The sequence below is a fragment of the Bufo gargarizans genome, chromosome 2 (genome assembly GCF_014858855.1).
Source record: "Bufo gargarizans isolate SCDJY-AF-19 chromosome 2, ASM1485885v1, whole genome shotgun sequence".
Lineage (NCBI taxonomy): Eukaryota > Metazoa > Chordata > Amphibia > Anura > Bufonidae > Bufo > Bufo gargarizans.
In genome coordinates, this window is record NC_058081.1 from 237,188,013 (window position 1) to 237,204,425 (window position 16,413).

Consider the following 16,413-nt stretch of genomic DNA (forward strand, 5'->3'; position numbering starts at 1 on the left):
CCCGACATGTCAGAGCTGCTGCATAAAGTGCGGGCCGTCTGTTCGCGCTTCCGGCGTTCACATCCTGCTGCTGCTCGCCTGTCTGCGCTACAGCGTAACTTCGGCCTTCCCGCTCACCGCCTCATATGCGACGTGCCCACCAGGTGGAACTCCACCTTGCACATGCTGGACAGACTGTGCGAGCAGCAGCAGGCCATAGTGGAGTTTCAGCTGCAGCACGCACGGGTCAGTCGCACTACAGAACAGCACCACTTCACCACCAATGACTGGGCCTCCATGCGAGACCTGTGTGCCCTGTTGCGCTGTTTCGAGTACTCCACCAACATGGCCAGTGGCGATGACACCGTTATCAGCGTTACAATACCACTTCTATGTCTCCTTGAGAAAACACTTAGGGCGATGATGGAAGAGGAGGTGGCCCAGGAGGAGGAGGAGGAGGAGGAGGAAGAGGGGTCATTTTTAGCACTTTCAGGCCAGTCTCTTCGAAGTGACTCAGAGGGAGGTTTTTGGCAACAGCAGAGGCCAGGTACAAATGTGGCCAGCCAGGGCCCACTACTGGAGGACGAGGAGGATGAGGAGGAGGTGGAGGAGGATGAGGATGAAGCATGGTCACAGCGGGGTGGCACCCAACGCAGCTCGGGTCCATCACTGGTGCGTGGCTGGGGGGAAAGGCAGGACGATGACGATACGCCTCCCACAGAGGACAGCTTGTCCTTACCCCTGGGCAGCCTGGCACACATGAGCGACTACATGCTGCAGTGCCTGCGCAACGACAGCAGAGTTGCCCACATTTTAACCTGTGCGGACTACTGGGTTGCCACCCTGCTGGATCCACGCTACAAAGACAATGTGCCCACCTTACTTCCTGCACTGGAGCGTGATAGGAAGATGCGCGAGTACAAGCGCACGTTGGTAGACGCGCTACTGAGAGCATTCCCAAATGTCACAGGGGAACAAGTGGAAGCCCAAGGCCAAGGCAGAGGAGGAGCAAGAGGTCGCCAAGGCAGCTGTGTCAATGCCAGCTCCTCTGAGGGCAGGGTTAGCATGGCAGAGATGTGGAAAACTTTTGTCAACACGCCACAGCTAACTGCACCACCACCTGATACGCAACGTGTTAGCAGGAGGCAACATTTCACTAACATGGTGGAACAGTACATGTGCACACCCCTCCACGTACTGACTGATGGTTCGGCCCCATTCAACTTCTGGGTCTCTAAATTGTCCACGTGGCCAGAGCTAGCCTTTTATGCCTTGGAGGTGCTGGCCTGCCCGGCGGCCAGCGTTTTGTCTGAACGTGTATTCAGCACGGCAGGGGGCGTCATTACAGACAAACGCAGCCGCCTGTCTACAGCCAATGTGGACAAGCTGACGTTCATAAAAATGAACCAGGCATGGATCCCACAGGATCTGTCCGTCCCTTGTCCAGATTAGACATTAACTACCTCCCCTTAACCATATATTATTGGACTCCAGGGCACTTCCTCATTCAATCCTATTTTTATTTTCATTTTACCATTATATTGCGAGGCTACACAAAGTTGAATGAACCTCTCCTCTGTCTGGGTGCCGGGGCCTAGATATACAGACGTGGACAAAATTGTTGGTACCCTTTGGTCAATGAAAGAAAAAGTCACAATGGTCACAGAAATAACTTTAATCTGACAAAAGTAATAATAAATTAAAATTCTATAAATGTTAACCAATGAAAGTCAGACATTGTTTTTCAACCATGCTTCAACAGAATTATGTAAAAAAATAAACTCATGAAACAGGCATGGACAAAAATGATGGTACCCCTAGAAAACACAGAACATAATGTGACCAAAGGGACATGTTAATTCAAGGTGTGTCCACTAATTAGCATCACAGGTGTCTACAACCTTGTAATCAGCCATTGGGCCTATATATATGGCTCCAGGTAATCACTGTGTTGTTTGGTGATATGGTGTGTACCACACTCGACATGGACCAGAGGAAGCAAAGGAAAGAGCTGTCTCAAGAGATCAGAAAGAAAATTATAGACAAGCATGTTAAAGGTAAAGGCTATAAGACCATATCCAAGCAACTAGATGTTCCTGTGAGTACAGTTGCACATATTATTCATAAGTTTAAGATCCATGGGACTGTAGCCAACCTCCCTGGACGTGGCCGCAGGAGGAAAATTGATGACAAATCTAAGAGACGGATAATCCGAATGGTAACAAAAGAGCCTAGAAAGACTTCTAAAGAGATTCAAGGTGAACTTCATGCTCAAGGAACATCAGTGTCAGATCGCACCATCCGTCGTTGTTTGAGCCAAAGTGGACTACATGGGAGACGACCAAGGAGGACACCATTGTTGAAAATGAATCATAAAAAAGCAAGACTGGAATATGCCAAACTACATGTTGACAAGCCACAAAGCTTCTGGGAGAATGTCCTGTGGACAGATGAGACAAAAATCGAAGTTTTTGCCAAGGCACATCAGCTGTATGTTCACAGACGAAAAAATGAAGCATATCAAGAAAAGAACACTGTCCCTACTGTGAAACATGGAGGAGGCTCTGTTATGTTCTGGGGCTGCTTTGCTGCGTCTGGCACAGGGTGTCTTGAATCTGTGCAGGGTACAATGAAATCTCAAGACTATCAAGGAATTCTAGAGAGAAATGTACTAGCCAGTGTCAGAAAGCTTGGTCTCAGTCGCAGGTCATGGGTCTTGCAACAGGACAATGACCCAAAACACACCGCTAAAAACACCCAAGAATGGCTAAGAGGAAAAAATTGGACTATTCTAAAGTGGCCTTCTATGAGCCCTGACCTCAATCCTATTGAGCATCTTTGGAAGGAGCTGAAACATGCAGTCTGGAAAAGGCACCCTTCAAACCGGACACAACTGGAGCAGTTTGCTCATGAGGAGTGGGCCAAAATACCTGCTGAGAGGTGCAGATGTCTCATTGACAGTTACAGGAAGCGTTTGATTGCAGTGATTGCCTCAAAAGGTTGCGCAACAAAATATTAAGTTAGGGGGTACCATCATTTTTGTCCATGCCTGTTTCATGAGTTTATTTTTTTACATAATTCTGTTGAAGCATGGTTGAAAAACAATGTCTGACTTTCATTGGTTAACATTTATAGAATTTTAATTTATTATTACTTTTGTCAGATTAAAGTTATTTCTGTGACCATTGTGACTTTTTCTTTCATTGACCAAAGGGTACCAACAATTTTGTCCACGTCTGTATATGCCAATGGACTGTTCCAATGTTGGGTGACGTGAAGCCTGATTCTCTGCTATGACATGCAGACTGATTCTCTGCTGACATGAAGCCAGATTGTCTGTTACGGGACCTCTCTCCTCTGCCTGTGTGCTGGGCCTAAATATATGCCAATGGACTGTTGCAGTGGTGGCTGACGTGAAGCCTCATTCTCTGCTATGACATGCAGACTAATTCTCTGCTGACATGAAGCCAGATTGTCTGTTACGGGACCTCTCTCCTCTGCCTGTGTGCTGGGCCTAAATATATGCCAATGGACTGTTGCAGTGGTGGCTGACGTGAAGCCTCATTCTCTGCTATGACATGCAGACTAATTCTCTGCTGACATGAAGCCAGATTGTCTGTTACGGGACCTCTCTCCTCTGCCTGTGTGCTGGGCCTAAATATATGCCAATAGACTGTTGCAGTGGTGGCTGACGTGAAGCCTCATTCTCTGCTATGACATGCAGACTAATTCTCTGCTGACATGAAGCCAGATTGTCTGTTACGGGACCTCTCTCCTCTGCCTGTGTGCTGGGCCTAAATATATGCCAATGGACTGTTGCAGTGGTGGCTGACGTGAAGCCTCATTCTCTGCTATGACATGCAGACTAATTCTCTGCTGACATGAAGCCAGATTGTCTGTTACGGGACCTCTCTCCTCTGCCTGTGTGCTGGGCCTAAATATATGCCAATGGACTGTTGCAGTGGTGGCTGACGTGAAGCCTGATTCTCTGCTATGACATGCAGACTAATTCTCTGCTGACATGAAGCCAGATTGTCTGTTACGGGACCTCTCTCCTCTGCCTGGGTGCTGGGCCTAAATATATGCCAATGGACTGTTGCAGTGGTGGCTGACGTGAAGCCTCATTCTCTGCTATGACATGCAGACTAATTCTCTGCAGACATGAAGCCAGATTGTCTGTTACGGGACCTCTCTCCTCTGCCTGTGTGCTGGGCCTAAATATATGCCAATGGACTGTTGCAGTGGTGGCTGACGTGAAGCCTCATTCTCTGCTATGACATGCAAACTAATTCTCTGCTGACATGAAGCCAGATTGTCTGTTACGGGACCTCTCTCCTCTGCCTGTGTGCTGGGCCTAAATATATGCCAATGGACTGTTGCAGTGGTGGCTGACGTGAAGCCTCATTCTCTGCTATGACATGCAGACTAATTCTCTGCTGACATGAAGACAGATTCTCTGTTACGGGACCTCTCTCCTCTGCCTGGGTTCCGGGGCCTAAATATCTGAGAATGGACTGTTCCAGTGGTGGGTGACGGGAAGCCAGATTCTCTGCTATGGGACCTCTCGCCAATTGATTTTGGTTAATTTTTATTTATTTAATTTTTATTTTAATTCATTTCCCTATCCACATTTGTTTGTAGGGGATTTACCTACATGTTGCTGCCTTTTGCAGCCCTCTAGCCCTTTCCTGGGCTGTTTTACAGCCTTTTTAGTGCCGAAAAGTTCGGGTCCCCATTGACTTCAATGGGGTTCGGGTTCGGGGCGAAGTTCGGATCGGGTTCGGATCCCGAACCCGAACATTTCCGGGAAGTTCGGCCGAACTTCTCGAACCCGAACATCCAGGTGTTCGCTCAACTCTAGTAACAAATCAAATTTCTTGGCTAACTTCGGCAAAGTTGCCAAATCAAATTTCTCACAATTTCCACTCATATTGATATGCTTTACATCATTTGGCGTTGCATAGGTGAAGGTACCTGGGATCTTGTAGTCCTGATATGTATTGGGGATCTGTATCTTGTCAAATCTACCTGACTGTTCCTATGTAATTTAGTGTTTAACTGTGTGAATCGTCAGATAGTGTCTGTCTTATATCATGTCTGATGAAGAAACCTGAGCAGTCTTGAAATATTGCAGCTTTGTCATCATCTTTAAGTTAACCATTAAAAGGTATCAAGCACAAAGAATTCTCTTTTATTTATTTATTTGGAAATATAGCATGCAGTGGCCATAATGAGTGCCCAACTGCATTACAGGAGGTCAGATAAGCTGCTAGACCAGGGATCAGCAACCTCCGGCACTCCAGCTGTTCTGAAACTGCAACTCCCAGAATCCTCCTTTCACTTCTGTGGGAGTTACAAGAACAGCCGAATAAGTTGTGGGAGTTTTAGTTTCACAATTGTAGTTTCATAGCAGCTGGAGTGACGAAGGTTGCTGATCCCTGTGATAGACTGTTTACCATTTCCAATCACAACCAGATGAACTTTAAATCTATTGTTGCTCTTTAATTTAAAGAGTAACTACAGGTTTTTTTTTCTTCAATTTTTGATATGTCATAGGGACATATCAGAAGTGTTCCCAGCTGTATCAGAAGGGGTCCCAGCTCTGAGAACGAGGAGTCAGAAGTGCTCAGCTTCTCCTTGCTGCTGAATGCAAGACTGTAGACTAACTCAATAGAGAGTCTACGAGTTTGTCTACAGTCTCGCGCTCAGCAGCAAGGAGAAGCTGCGCTCAGCTAAGCGCTTCTGATCTCTCGTTCTAGCGATCGGTGGGCGTCTCAGAGCTGTCCCTATAGCATATAAAAAAAACAAAAAAACGATAATTTCCCTTTAACAGGTTTTGATTCAGCATTGGAGAATTTATGCCATTCATTTGCAAAATGATTCTACTATTCATACAGATGATATCTATCTATAAAATGTTGAATAATACAAACCTGCACAAAATCTACTGAGGTTTTACTATTAAGATGACATTTTGAGTCAATGCCACAAGCCTAGTTGTTAAAAGGTTTGGAATATGATTACAATACAATGCTCTATTACATGTGATTTATTGCATTTGTTTCCTGCTGACTCTGACTTTAGCTGCTGCTCTTTTGCCAGTATTTCTGACGAAGCATATAGTATTGCCTCTTATCTTTGCTTGCTCCTCTTGTGGTGTAAACATCTGCAGGAAATCCGAGCATTTAGCAACATTTAGACACTGTTCCTTTGCTCCATGCTAGCGAAACTTACTGTCATACAGCAAATCTATCTCCTTACAATTACAGTAAAGTTTCTCGGCATCTCTGGTGTATCTGACAGGATACAGCACAGAAAACAGCCACTTAATAGATTTATTTGTTATATCTATTTCTACTTTGCTGACCAACAGTTCATTGGCCAGACCTTTTTATAGTCTTGTACTTTTACTGGAAACCTTAAGGACATGTTAGACTTTATTTGTACTCTATTAATTAGCTTAAATAAATCTGCAGTGAAGACTATTTTGTCTAATGCCTATAAGGGTGGACATACGATATAGTATAGTGTGAGTGTGTCCGTAAGTTCCATGTATACAGCAGATGGTATGACTAGATCTCACATTGATACCTGTATAAACATCCAGTCCAGTGTTTACAGTCATTTATAATTTTAATGTACGACTCTGTATATTTGAACTATTTTCTACATATTTTAGTTACCTAGTGTGCGTATTTTCCATGTAGTGACTGTATATCTATAACTATGTTGCTAAAGTGCCTTTACATGTAAAAAAAAAAAAAATCTAAATACTTTTAAATCCTTAAGTTGTTCTTTTTTCTTTATATATATATTTTTTTAATAAAAGTTATTAAAATGCCATTAAATTTGCCCATAAACTTCCAATAGCTGTCAGCCCACAGCTGTCTCTCCTGTATCCCCCATATACCTACACATTTGGTTTGGCTAAGCATAGTGTATGTATTTTTAAGGAAGAGAGAGGATAAAGAGGCTGTCAGACACCTCTGGAGGCAATATTTTCCTGGAGAACAAAAGGATCTGGAGTCAAAGTTCAAAGTGCTGGATCTTTTTTTCGTGACTGGGCCCGGCGGGGGATGGTTGCTTTGTGCCGCTGCACTCACATGTCACTGTCACTGTACTTCAAGCTGGGCCCCCCTTCAGATCGCTAATCACCGCAGCATTCCATCCACTCGGTCCGGCATCTATCAGGCCCCAGTGCTGCTCTACTAGTAGTAGTCACAAACTAAGTGGGTGGAGCCTAACTAACATTGGTCAGGCCACCAGCGTCATACGGGAATACTACAAAGTAGGGCAGCTCTAGGGCCTTTCAATCACATAGCTGTATTAAGGCCCTTAATTTAATAGCGGGACAAGATGCACTTTCTAATGGCACCATTTACGGTTAAATACAATTAAACATTTTTTACATTTATTTAAAATTATTAAAAAGTACCATCCCACCACACTTTTGTGTTTTTTTATTTACTTCATTTCCTATTTGGGAAAAATGACCTGTTACTTTTATTGTCTGGGTCACTACAATCACAATGATACCACATATGTATCGTTTTTCTTGCGTTTTAATACTGAAAAAAATTAAAAACTTTAGAAAAACTAATTTTTCCATTTTATTGCGACATTCTGTTCCTTTAACTTTTTTATTTGTATGTGTATGTAGCTGTGTGAGGGCTCATTTTTAGCGGGACAATCTGTACTTTTTGTACTTAGGTTGTGTACTTTTAAATTTTTATGTGTATGGACTGTGTGATGGCTAATTATTTTGCGGGAAGATCTGTATTTTTTGTGTGTATGACTTTCTGATCTGTTTTTGTAAAAAAAAAATTGTAGGAGGTGAAGCTACCAAAAGGCCATTTTGACTTTTTTTTTCAGTTTTGCTATTTGCCATATGGGATACATATTTTTTATATTTTAATAGTACAGGTGTTTTAGCGCCCAACAATGCCCATAATATTATTTTAAAATGTTTTGGAATTTTGGAAAGGGGAATGATACATTTTTTATTTTATTTTTTTAATTAATTTTTTTTTCACACTTTTTAGGGATCTATAGCAAGGAATCATCAGATTGCTTCTCTAATAGACTCCAATGCATCTATTAGAACTACACTAAGGGGGTAATTTGCTGTTCTGAAATTTCAGGCGCAGATGGCGGTTAGTTGCGCCACTATCTGCGACATCACCCCGTTCACACCAGGTCCAAAATAGTGGGTGTGGAATGGGCAGAGAGGGAGATGGGTTGGCAGGCCTATCTTATTCATCATTTTATATGCTTCGTATAGGCGTAGAAAATGGTCAAAATGTAAGACAGCTTGGAAGCTGTCTTACATTTAGAACTGGAGCTGGATGTGCCGAAGTTATGGAGAGGTCTTCATAACTTTAGCAAAATCACTGTCAGCTTTGGGCTTTGGTCTAAAACGCCATTCTTAATAAATATGTCCCTAACTTCCTATGGAGCCCTGCTATTCCTGGGTTTAGGGCCTAATGCACATACTCCGGCTCCCCTGATCCTCGTCGGGGGAGCTGAAGCATTGCCAGGAGCACACACATGCGGTCTTTAACTTCCCAGGTGCCGGGGTCATATTTGAGGGGCTAAATGTATGTGAACGACATTATTGTTCATCTCATATATTAGTCCCAGGTGCCTGCTGTTTACAATGGCTATGACACTCGCCCCTCTCGCGGGCAAGCACCATTTTTAAATGCCTGACTGCCAACGTAAATTTATGTGGGTAGGTCAGAAAGGGGTTAAAAAATAACTGAATATAATTTTGAGAATTTGACACACGAGGATAATTTTGTGACCAATGTACATTTACTGGTAATTATTTCTTCTTGATTTTCACTAGAAACTCACTTTAATCTTTAATAACATTAGATCCACACTTTTACAGTCATTATAATGTGTGTGTTTAATCCGTTGAGATATATACCATCCATTGGCTGGAAGTTTTGCATTAAAAAAGTCTCATAGTCATGATCCACGTGATATTTATTCTGGTAACACTTTCTGCTACTTGTGTGAAACCTGGGGGAGTTATCCTTCCATAGCGACATTTTAAATACAATGTGTTGTGCATCAGTTATTTCTCACTCCAAAAACACAGTTAGGTATCCTGGTTAGAAGCATTTATCACCAATCCAACCACTTAGACCTTCATTGATCACCAGTGCTTGGCTCTTTTCAAGTAGTGCCTTAGACATTTAAAGGTGCATCAGGGGGCAAATACTCAACTGCCACTCCATTTAAACTACTCCTATCTGAGGTCTTGTAGGTAGGGGGAATGTGGGGATCTGAGTATTCAGATCCCCCCATCTACCACTTATAAAAGGATAGATGATGAATGTTTATGATTGGAAAACCCATTGAAATGCTATAGTATAGATGTCAATAGAATTGGGTACACTGTTTTACAACATTACTGCGGTGTTAACAATAACCTCAATAAGGCAGGAAAAAAAGTTTGTTCAATAAGACACTCACTAATGGCACGTCATGTACTATAAGGCCAGACACGAGTGAATTGAATGTGAGGAACTCACAGTATGTGTCAGTGTGAGCTCCTGTTCTGGTGTCCCCTTCTCTGACAGGATCGCCCAGCATTATACTGATTTATAATACCGTGTGACCCTGATAGTTCTGAAATGTATTGTATTACGCTGACAGAATTATGTCAGTGTCATTAAGTATATACCAGGGTCACACTGCATTATAAATCAGTATAAAGCTTTGCGATCCTGTCAGAGAAGGGGACGCCAGAACAGGACCTCACAGTGACACACACTGCGAGTTCTTTGAATTCAACTCACTCGTGTGTCTGGCCAAACACTATAGGAGCCTATTTCCAGTATTCTCCAATATAGTTACTGTATATGAAGTTGACTGTGATGTGAACCTTTCCACTATCATTAGTTTGCTTTTTTTTAACCAAAATTATGCCAAACTGTAACAAATTTCTAGAATGTACACACAGCTTGTATCTATTATTTTACTAACCAGCATGATTAATACATGTAGTTATCCTTAGGGGCATCCAGTAATATTTTATGGCTGAAAGAATAATATGGATCATAATATTATGGACAATAAGGTTCAGACAGTATGGGAGAATGTGAAGCAAAAATAAATTAATAAATACATTTGTAATCTTGACTTTTCTTTATGTTTGCAGGAATTAGGTCTTGTTATCACCGGAACGTTGCCTGTTTTCAATGTGACAGGGGACAGAAAAGAAATTAAAGTAAGTTTTACAGATCAGCGTCTCATTGTTTCAGGGCACCACTTTATTAGTATTGACCTTAGGAACGAGGTGCTAAAACACCAATTACCATTTGTTATTATAAAAGCTTGACACTATTTAACACACTTGCAATTTCGTAATTACACAACTTTGCAATTTACCCTCAATTCAATAGACCAGTGAGGGGAAAATAGGCTAATAATAGCTTTAATATAACATCACTCACCTCCGTATGTAAGTGCTTAGTGCTGATGACTGTAATTTATTTTTTACGATAAAAGCAGGTGAAATGTGTAATATCTACCTAAAATATGTTCCTAATTTCCCTTTCGGATTATCCGTAGCCCTAAGCACACAGGATTTCCATACAGCAAAGTTTGCTTTCTTTATGACTTGCCAATATCATTGCACTCCAGGGAGGTGTAATTTATTACAATAAGTATTTAAGCTCATCCCTGCTAGCCCACAGATATTCCATTTTATGACACAGAATTTACCAGAAATGCTGTATTTACATCTTGGAGAACACGTGTGTTATAAGTGTGAGAAGTGAAGGAGCAGATGAGATAATATAGTATGTATACTACTTGAAAGGCCAGTAAAGGGACCTTCCATTGTTATGCCGTACAATTGACCATAAAACTTTTTATGTATTGTACATGCAGCTATGACATTTTTCTAAAGGCTGGGCCAATATAGAGCCTATTAAGCTAAGTCAAGACCAAACAATGTCTTAAAATGCTTTGATGACTTTGAGGTTCTAGTATCAGGAAAGAAATTTACTTTTTCGAAAAAGGGGCATTTTATGGTAGTAGCACACTGTAAGTCATCAAGCTCTTTATCCACACCCACTAGTCCTATGGAGTTGTAATAACTGTGCTTCATTTCAAGTATACTACTGTATATGGCCATGTAGTGTATCACTTTTTATACAATAAATACTATTTTAAATTCAATATATATGGCATATATTTAAAACATTTAGTAACATAAAGATACTTAAAAGGGTTTTCCCAGATTTTAATACTGATAACCTATCCTGAGGATAGGTCATCATTATCTGATCGTGGGGGTCCGACACGCGGGACCCCCGCCGATCAGCTCTTTTAAAAAAGGCAGCGGTGCTTCTTTGAGTGCCGCTGCCTTCTGTCGGCTTACCAAACACAGTGTCATATCTAGTATAGCGGCTTTGCTTGGTATTGCAGCTCAGCCTCATTCACTTGAATGGGGCTAGGCTCCTAGGCCATATGACACATGAACGTGTCGTCACTGGGCCTAGGAAAAGGAGGGAGAAAGCTGCGTCACTTAAGCGAGTGCCTCTGCCTTCTCAAACAGCTGATCAGCGGGGGTCCCAGGTGTCAGATTCTGAGGATAGGTCATCAATAAAAAAAAAAATAATGTTTAGGCTACATTTGCATGACTGTATAAAGGCCAATTTTACAGAACGGGTGCGGACCCATTAATTTCTATGGGGCCACTAAATATGCGGACAGCACACTGTGTGCTGTCCGCATCTGTAGTTCTGTGCCAACCCCCCCCCCCCCATTAAAGATAGATCATCAGTATTAGATCGGTGGATGTCTGACTAGCAGTTTAAATAGAGTTAAAAGCATAGCTCCATTCAAAGGGTAGTGGCCATGCAGCTCAGCTTCCATTTCCTCTCAACTTTTTGTAGGTGTCCGCCCAGAGCTTTCTGGTTAGCTGCTTCCTGGTGTATGCAATGGCTTCTCACAACCCCCCCCCCCCCCAACAGCATATGAAGTCAGATGTAATAACTGGTGATGTCCAGAGATCAACTGTTCCCTGCAGCCTTCAATACTGGAACTAGCATTTTGGACTAGAGTCAGAAGCAGAGGTCTATTAGAAGAGTAGTGCTTGTGTGAGGTTACTGTGGCTCAGCTCCCTCCACCTATCAACTTCCCTCCAAGAGTTGGCTGGTTAACTGCTTTCAAAGATTCTCGGTGGCCTCCATAATCCCCTACGACATATGTAACTAGCAAGATCTCACTAAATAGGTGCTCTCTACAGAATTGCCACAGCGAATAGGTTACTGCTCTGTTACCAATTGGTATCTGCGGTGTTAATTTAGAAAAAAATATTTATTTTTTGGGGCGAGCTAATGATTTTTGCAGTAAAACACATATACGCGTCCTGCTGATATGCTGATAGGTTCTCCTTAAAATATATCTATGTTCCAGTATGCTTTCACATATGTAGTCATCTGTTTCTAGTTCTCTCCTTCTGCACTGTAAAAATAAACCAGTGTGGATATAGACATATTATGCTGTCCTTTTGACAGGGAGATTCAGTCATTTTCCTCATGGCACGCTATATTTCTGTACTGTAAAGTGAAATCTAGCATGTGAGCTCTCCTTGTTGATTTCTGGTGGTTATTGATGGTGCTTTTAAACTACCCACAGTATAAATCTTAGAATCATTATTAAAGCATTTGTTTTATTAGACTTTCTAATCTCAGAAGGGAAAATCACTCTGGGCTTCCTGACAAAAGTCCATGTAATATAAACTTGGCCACACACATTAGATATTCTTTATTGGTTCCATGAGACCAAAAGAAAACTCTAATGTTTAATTGAAGTCTGGGGGAAAATACAATCAATAAGCCTTATTTATGTAGGAAGTATATTAACGTAGCCTGCACTCAGCTACTTACATCATTATTATCACTCATGATGCACCCTAGGTATTATGTAACCATTTTCAGATACTATGATGCATTCATATCTTGTTATGCATGTATAGTTTATGATCATCATTCAGTTCACAGCTATTTTCTTTTATTTTGAGCTAGCTATTGTGCTGACTTTCTTTTTGTGTGCCTTATTGTTTCAGAACCAGTTAATACTTGGTGTTATGGGCGTTGACGTTTCTTTGAAAGACATTAAACGACTTACTCCTAGATTTACAGTAAGTTTATTGTATATCCTGCATTACATGTTATAATATGTGATACGATTTATATTATGAATTTGTTTTAATCTATTATTTCATTTTTATATGTCTCAGATTAAGGGGCAGAATACATTTTTATGGGTCTGATTTAGAGATGAGCAATTTCTTGAAATTCGTTTCTGATCTTTTTCGCGAAATAGGTCCAAAATTTATTCTAGTCAAAGCAAAACTGTTCTGAAAATTAGTACATGACACTATGAGGTCTCCATGGACTATATATTTTTTTTATCTCTTGTCTTTTTTTTTTGTACTTTTCTTTTTAATTTTTGCTCTCTTCCCTCCTTTTAATCCCCTTAACGCAATGACAGTAATTGTAAATAATGTCGGAGTGACATTTACATGTATAGCTTTGGGTAAATGCATGGTTAACAGTGTTAACAAATAATAAGTTGTGTGGGTGCTCACCCGTCAAATATCATGCAAGGTGCTCTACGTCTATCTGGCTCACCCAGCCAGTGACAGGGTTACGTAAAGATAAGTTAAGAATTTAGACTGGCACACTAATATCTGGGATTCAGTGAAAAGCAAAAGAGCAAGGAGCGGAGATAATTGTATAAAATCCAATTTATTGGTCTAAAACATTGATATAAAAAATGTATACAGTATTCTAAACTGGAGCATAAATAAAAAAATAGGAAAAAAATAAATATAAGAATAAAGAATGGTGAATAGTACAGTAGTCCGGATGAAAATAGTCTTATAATATTCCAGGGAGAATGTCTGGTGTTCCAAAGAAAAAGTCAATGAAGAAATTGGTGGAAAATAGAAGAAAAATGAAGAAAAGCGAGAAAAAAGAAAGTCTCAGTGTATCGACATAGTTGTCTGTGCCTGTGCACAAGGGATGGTACACTGTGTTAGGGTGATAGTTGTGGTGCACAATATGGAGTGCTAGTTGTAGTACACGTAGTAGGAGTAAGGTAATAGATGTTTTAGAGTGGTCACATAAAATGGTGATGGCTTATTAAGAAGTAGTGTGGCAGGCAGGTGAATTGTGTGGATCTCCGGTGGCGTCCCACACGGAGGTGATTCCTCTGCCTGTTACCTTAGTGACCTCTTCTGGGTGCTGCCAATCTGATCCTATGTGCTGCGGGTGGGATTACCGGCTGGTGGGCGGAGTGCGCGTATGCTCTACGCCCCACGTGATGTTGGCGGCGAGTGCCATGTCACATTTGAAGGCGCCCTGATGCACCCCTACAGCAGAACCTCACAAAAAGTGACTCCATTTTGAAAACTACGGGATAAGGTCACAGTATTGATGGTACTATTTTGAGGTACATATGAGGCTTTTTGTGAGGCAAGGTAACAAAAAAAATGGCTGTTCTGGCACTGTTTTTATTTTTAGTTTTTTTACAGCATTATCCTGAGGGGGTATATCATGTGGTATTTTTATAGAGCTGGTCGTTATGGATGCAGCGATACTAATATGACTATTTTTTATTTTAGTTATTTCAATCTTACACACTAAAAAGCATTTTTGAAAAACAAATCTTAAAAGTATCACATTTACACTGCCTGTAAACTAAAATGTAGAGGGTGCGCCAACTGCAAAGAGAAGTCTCTAGGTGTAACGTTAATCCCCCTTTGCTCCTGGAGGTCCATTTGCATATATTAAAACTTCATTTTTCTTAACAATGCAGGCACATATGAACATGGCAGCAACAGGTGCTACGCACACATGTTACAGGTCAGCTAGTTTTATAGGTACAAATCTGCTGACAGATGCCCTTTAATGCAGAACTACAATGCTTAGAATTAAAATATTTTATTTGCGCATTAGTATAATGCGTTAAACGCTGTGTAATTTTAATGGTCCAAAATCTATTCAGCACCTCAGTGCACTTTGATTAGACGTGCCAAGGTATATAGTCACACTCCTATGTATATCAAAAATTCCTGTGTGGACAAGGTAATCTCATATTCTAAAATATAACTTTTACTAGATATGCCATAAAATAGATCAGTATAGTTAAAAACACCAAATAAAGTGAATAAATCAATGAACTGAACCGCTGTCAACACACCCTACTATTCTCTTATCATCTACTCTAGTTGCCTGAGGATGGATCACAAATTAGTAAGATACAGTCTTACCGCTTCCGGACGTGTAGATTGCAGATGAATGTAGGGTGTCCCTCGTTAGGGGCCTACTCCCTATGCTTGCCCTCACTAGATCCCTACATGCCACGTTTCGTCCTTATTGTAGGACTCATCAGGGGAGTTTATTTAGTGAAGTTCAATATTATTGCATCGACTTCTAAATAGGGGTGGACACAGTCCGACAGTGGTCCCTCTGTGTCTAGATGTAGGGAAGTGTCCCATACATCCTGCTACCGTTAGAACCGTTATGCACGGATCCTACACCATTTTAAGCTTGCAGAGGGGGGGGCAGCGTACGGTTCTGGACATTCACAGAGGCACAGATAATATAAAGATCACTTCACTTTTATTTAGGGTCCGATTTCAGGAGGTTTACATCAACACATGCTTTTAAGTGGAACCCAGGATTTCCAGTATTGCAGTAACAAATCACAAAACAAAAGTCTTCCCATCTGGGACCTACTAATAACACAAAGAGTTTGTCTCACCTATGCTACAGTTGTTAGGCTGACGTTCACACAGCAGGTAGTCTGTTCCCTGGTCCTCAGTATTCACAGCACTGTGTGCTGTCCTTGCAGGCCTCTTCCTAAGTGAGCCACAGCACTCTGTATATAGTAACTTAATGAGGTTAATTTCCTTAAGGTGTTTCAGAGCATACCAACAAACTGGCCTGGAAGGAAGGGAAGGGTTGCTCCCTCTGCGAACCTTAACAACTGTTCTGCCAGGCCCCATGTATTTCCAAAAAGAATCCTGCCTAAACAACTAAGTTTGTTAAGGCTACAGCACTCCCTGGATTACACTTACTTCACCCAGATGAGAAATCTGGGTGAAATATACCTTCCTTCCACCAGTATTCCACCTACATGACCACAATATACAGGGAGTGCAGAATTATTAGGCAAGTTGTATTTTTGAGGATTAATTTTATTATTGAACAACAACCATGTTCTCAATGAACCCAAAAAACTCATTAATATCAAAGCTGAATATTTTTGGAAATAGTTTTTAGTTTGTTTTTAGTTTTAGCTATTTTAGGGGGATATCTGTGTGTGCAGGTGACTATTACTGTGCATAATTATTAGGCAACTTAAAAAAAATTATATATATATACCCATTTCAATTATTAA

At 41.2% G+C, this 16,413-nt stretch overlaps 1 protein-coding gene across 11 annotated transcripts in view; it reads left to right on the forward strand.

Moving 5' to 3' along the window:
* The window catches only part of CACNA2D1 (calcium voltage-gated channel auxiliary subunit alpha2delta 1), an 840,216-nt gene that overhangs the window by 733,382 nt on the left and 90,421 nt on the right, over positions 1–16,413 (forward strand). For all 11 annotated transcript variants that reach the window (XM_044280115.1, XM_044280114.1, XM_044280117.1 and 8 more), the window contains exons 16-17: positions 10,151–10,219; positions 13,070–13,144. In XM_044280115.1, the coding sequence (XP_044136050.1) occupies positions 10,151–10,219; positions 13,070–13,144 (144 nt within the window). The remainder of the gene's footprint in view (positions 1–10,150; positions 10,220–13,069; positions 13,145–16,413) is intronic.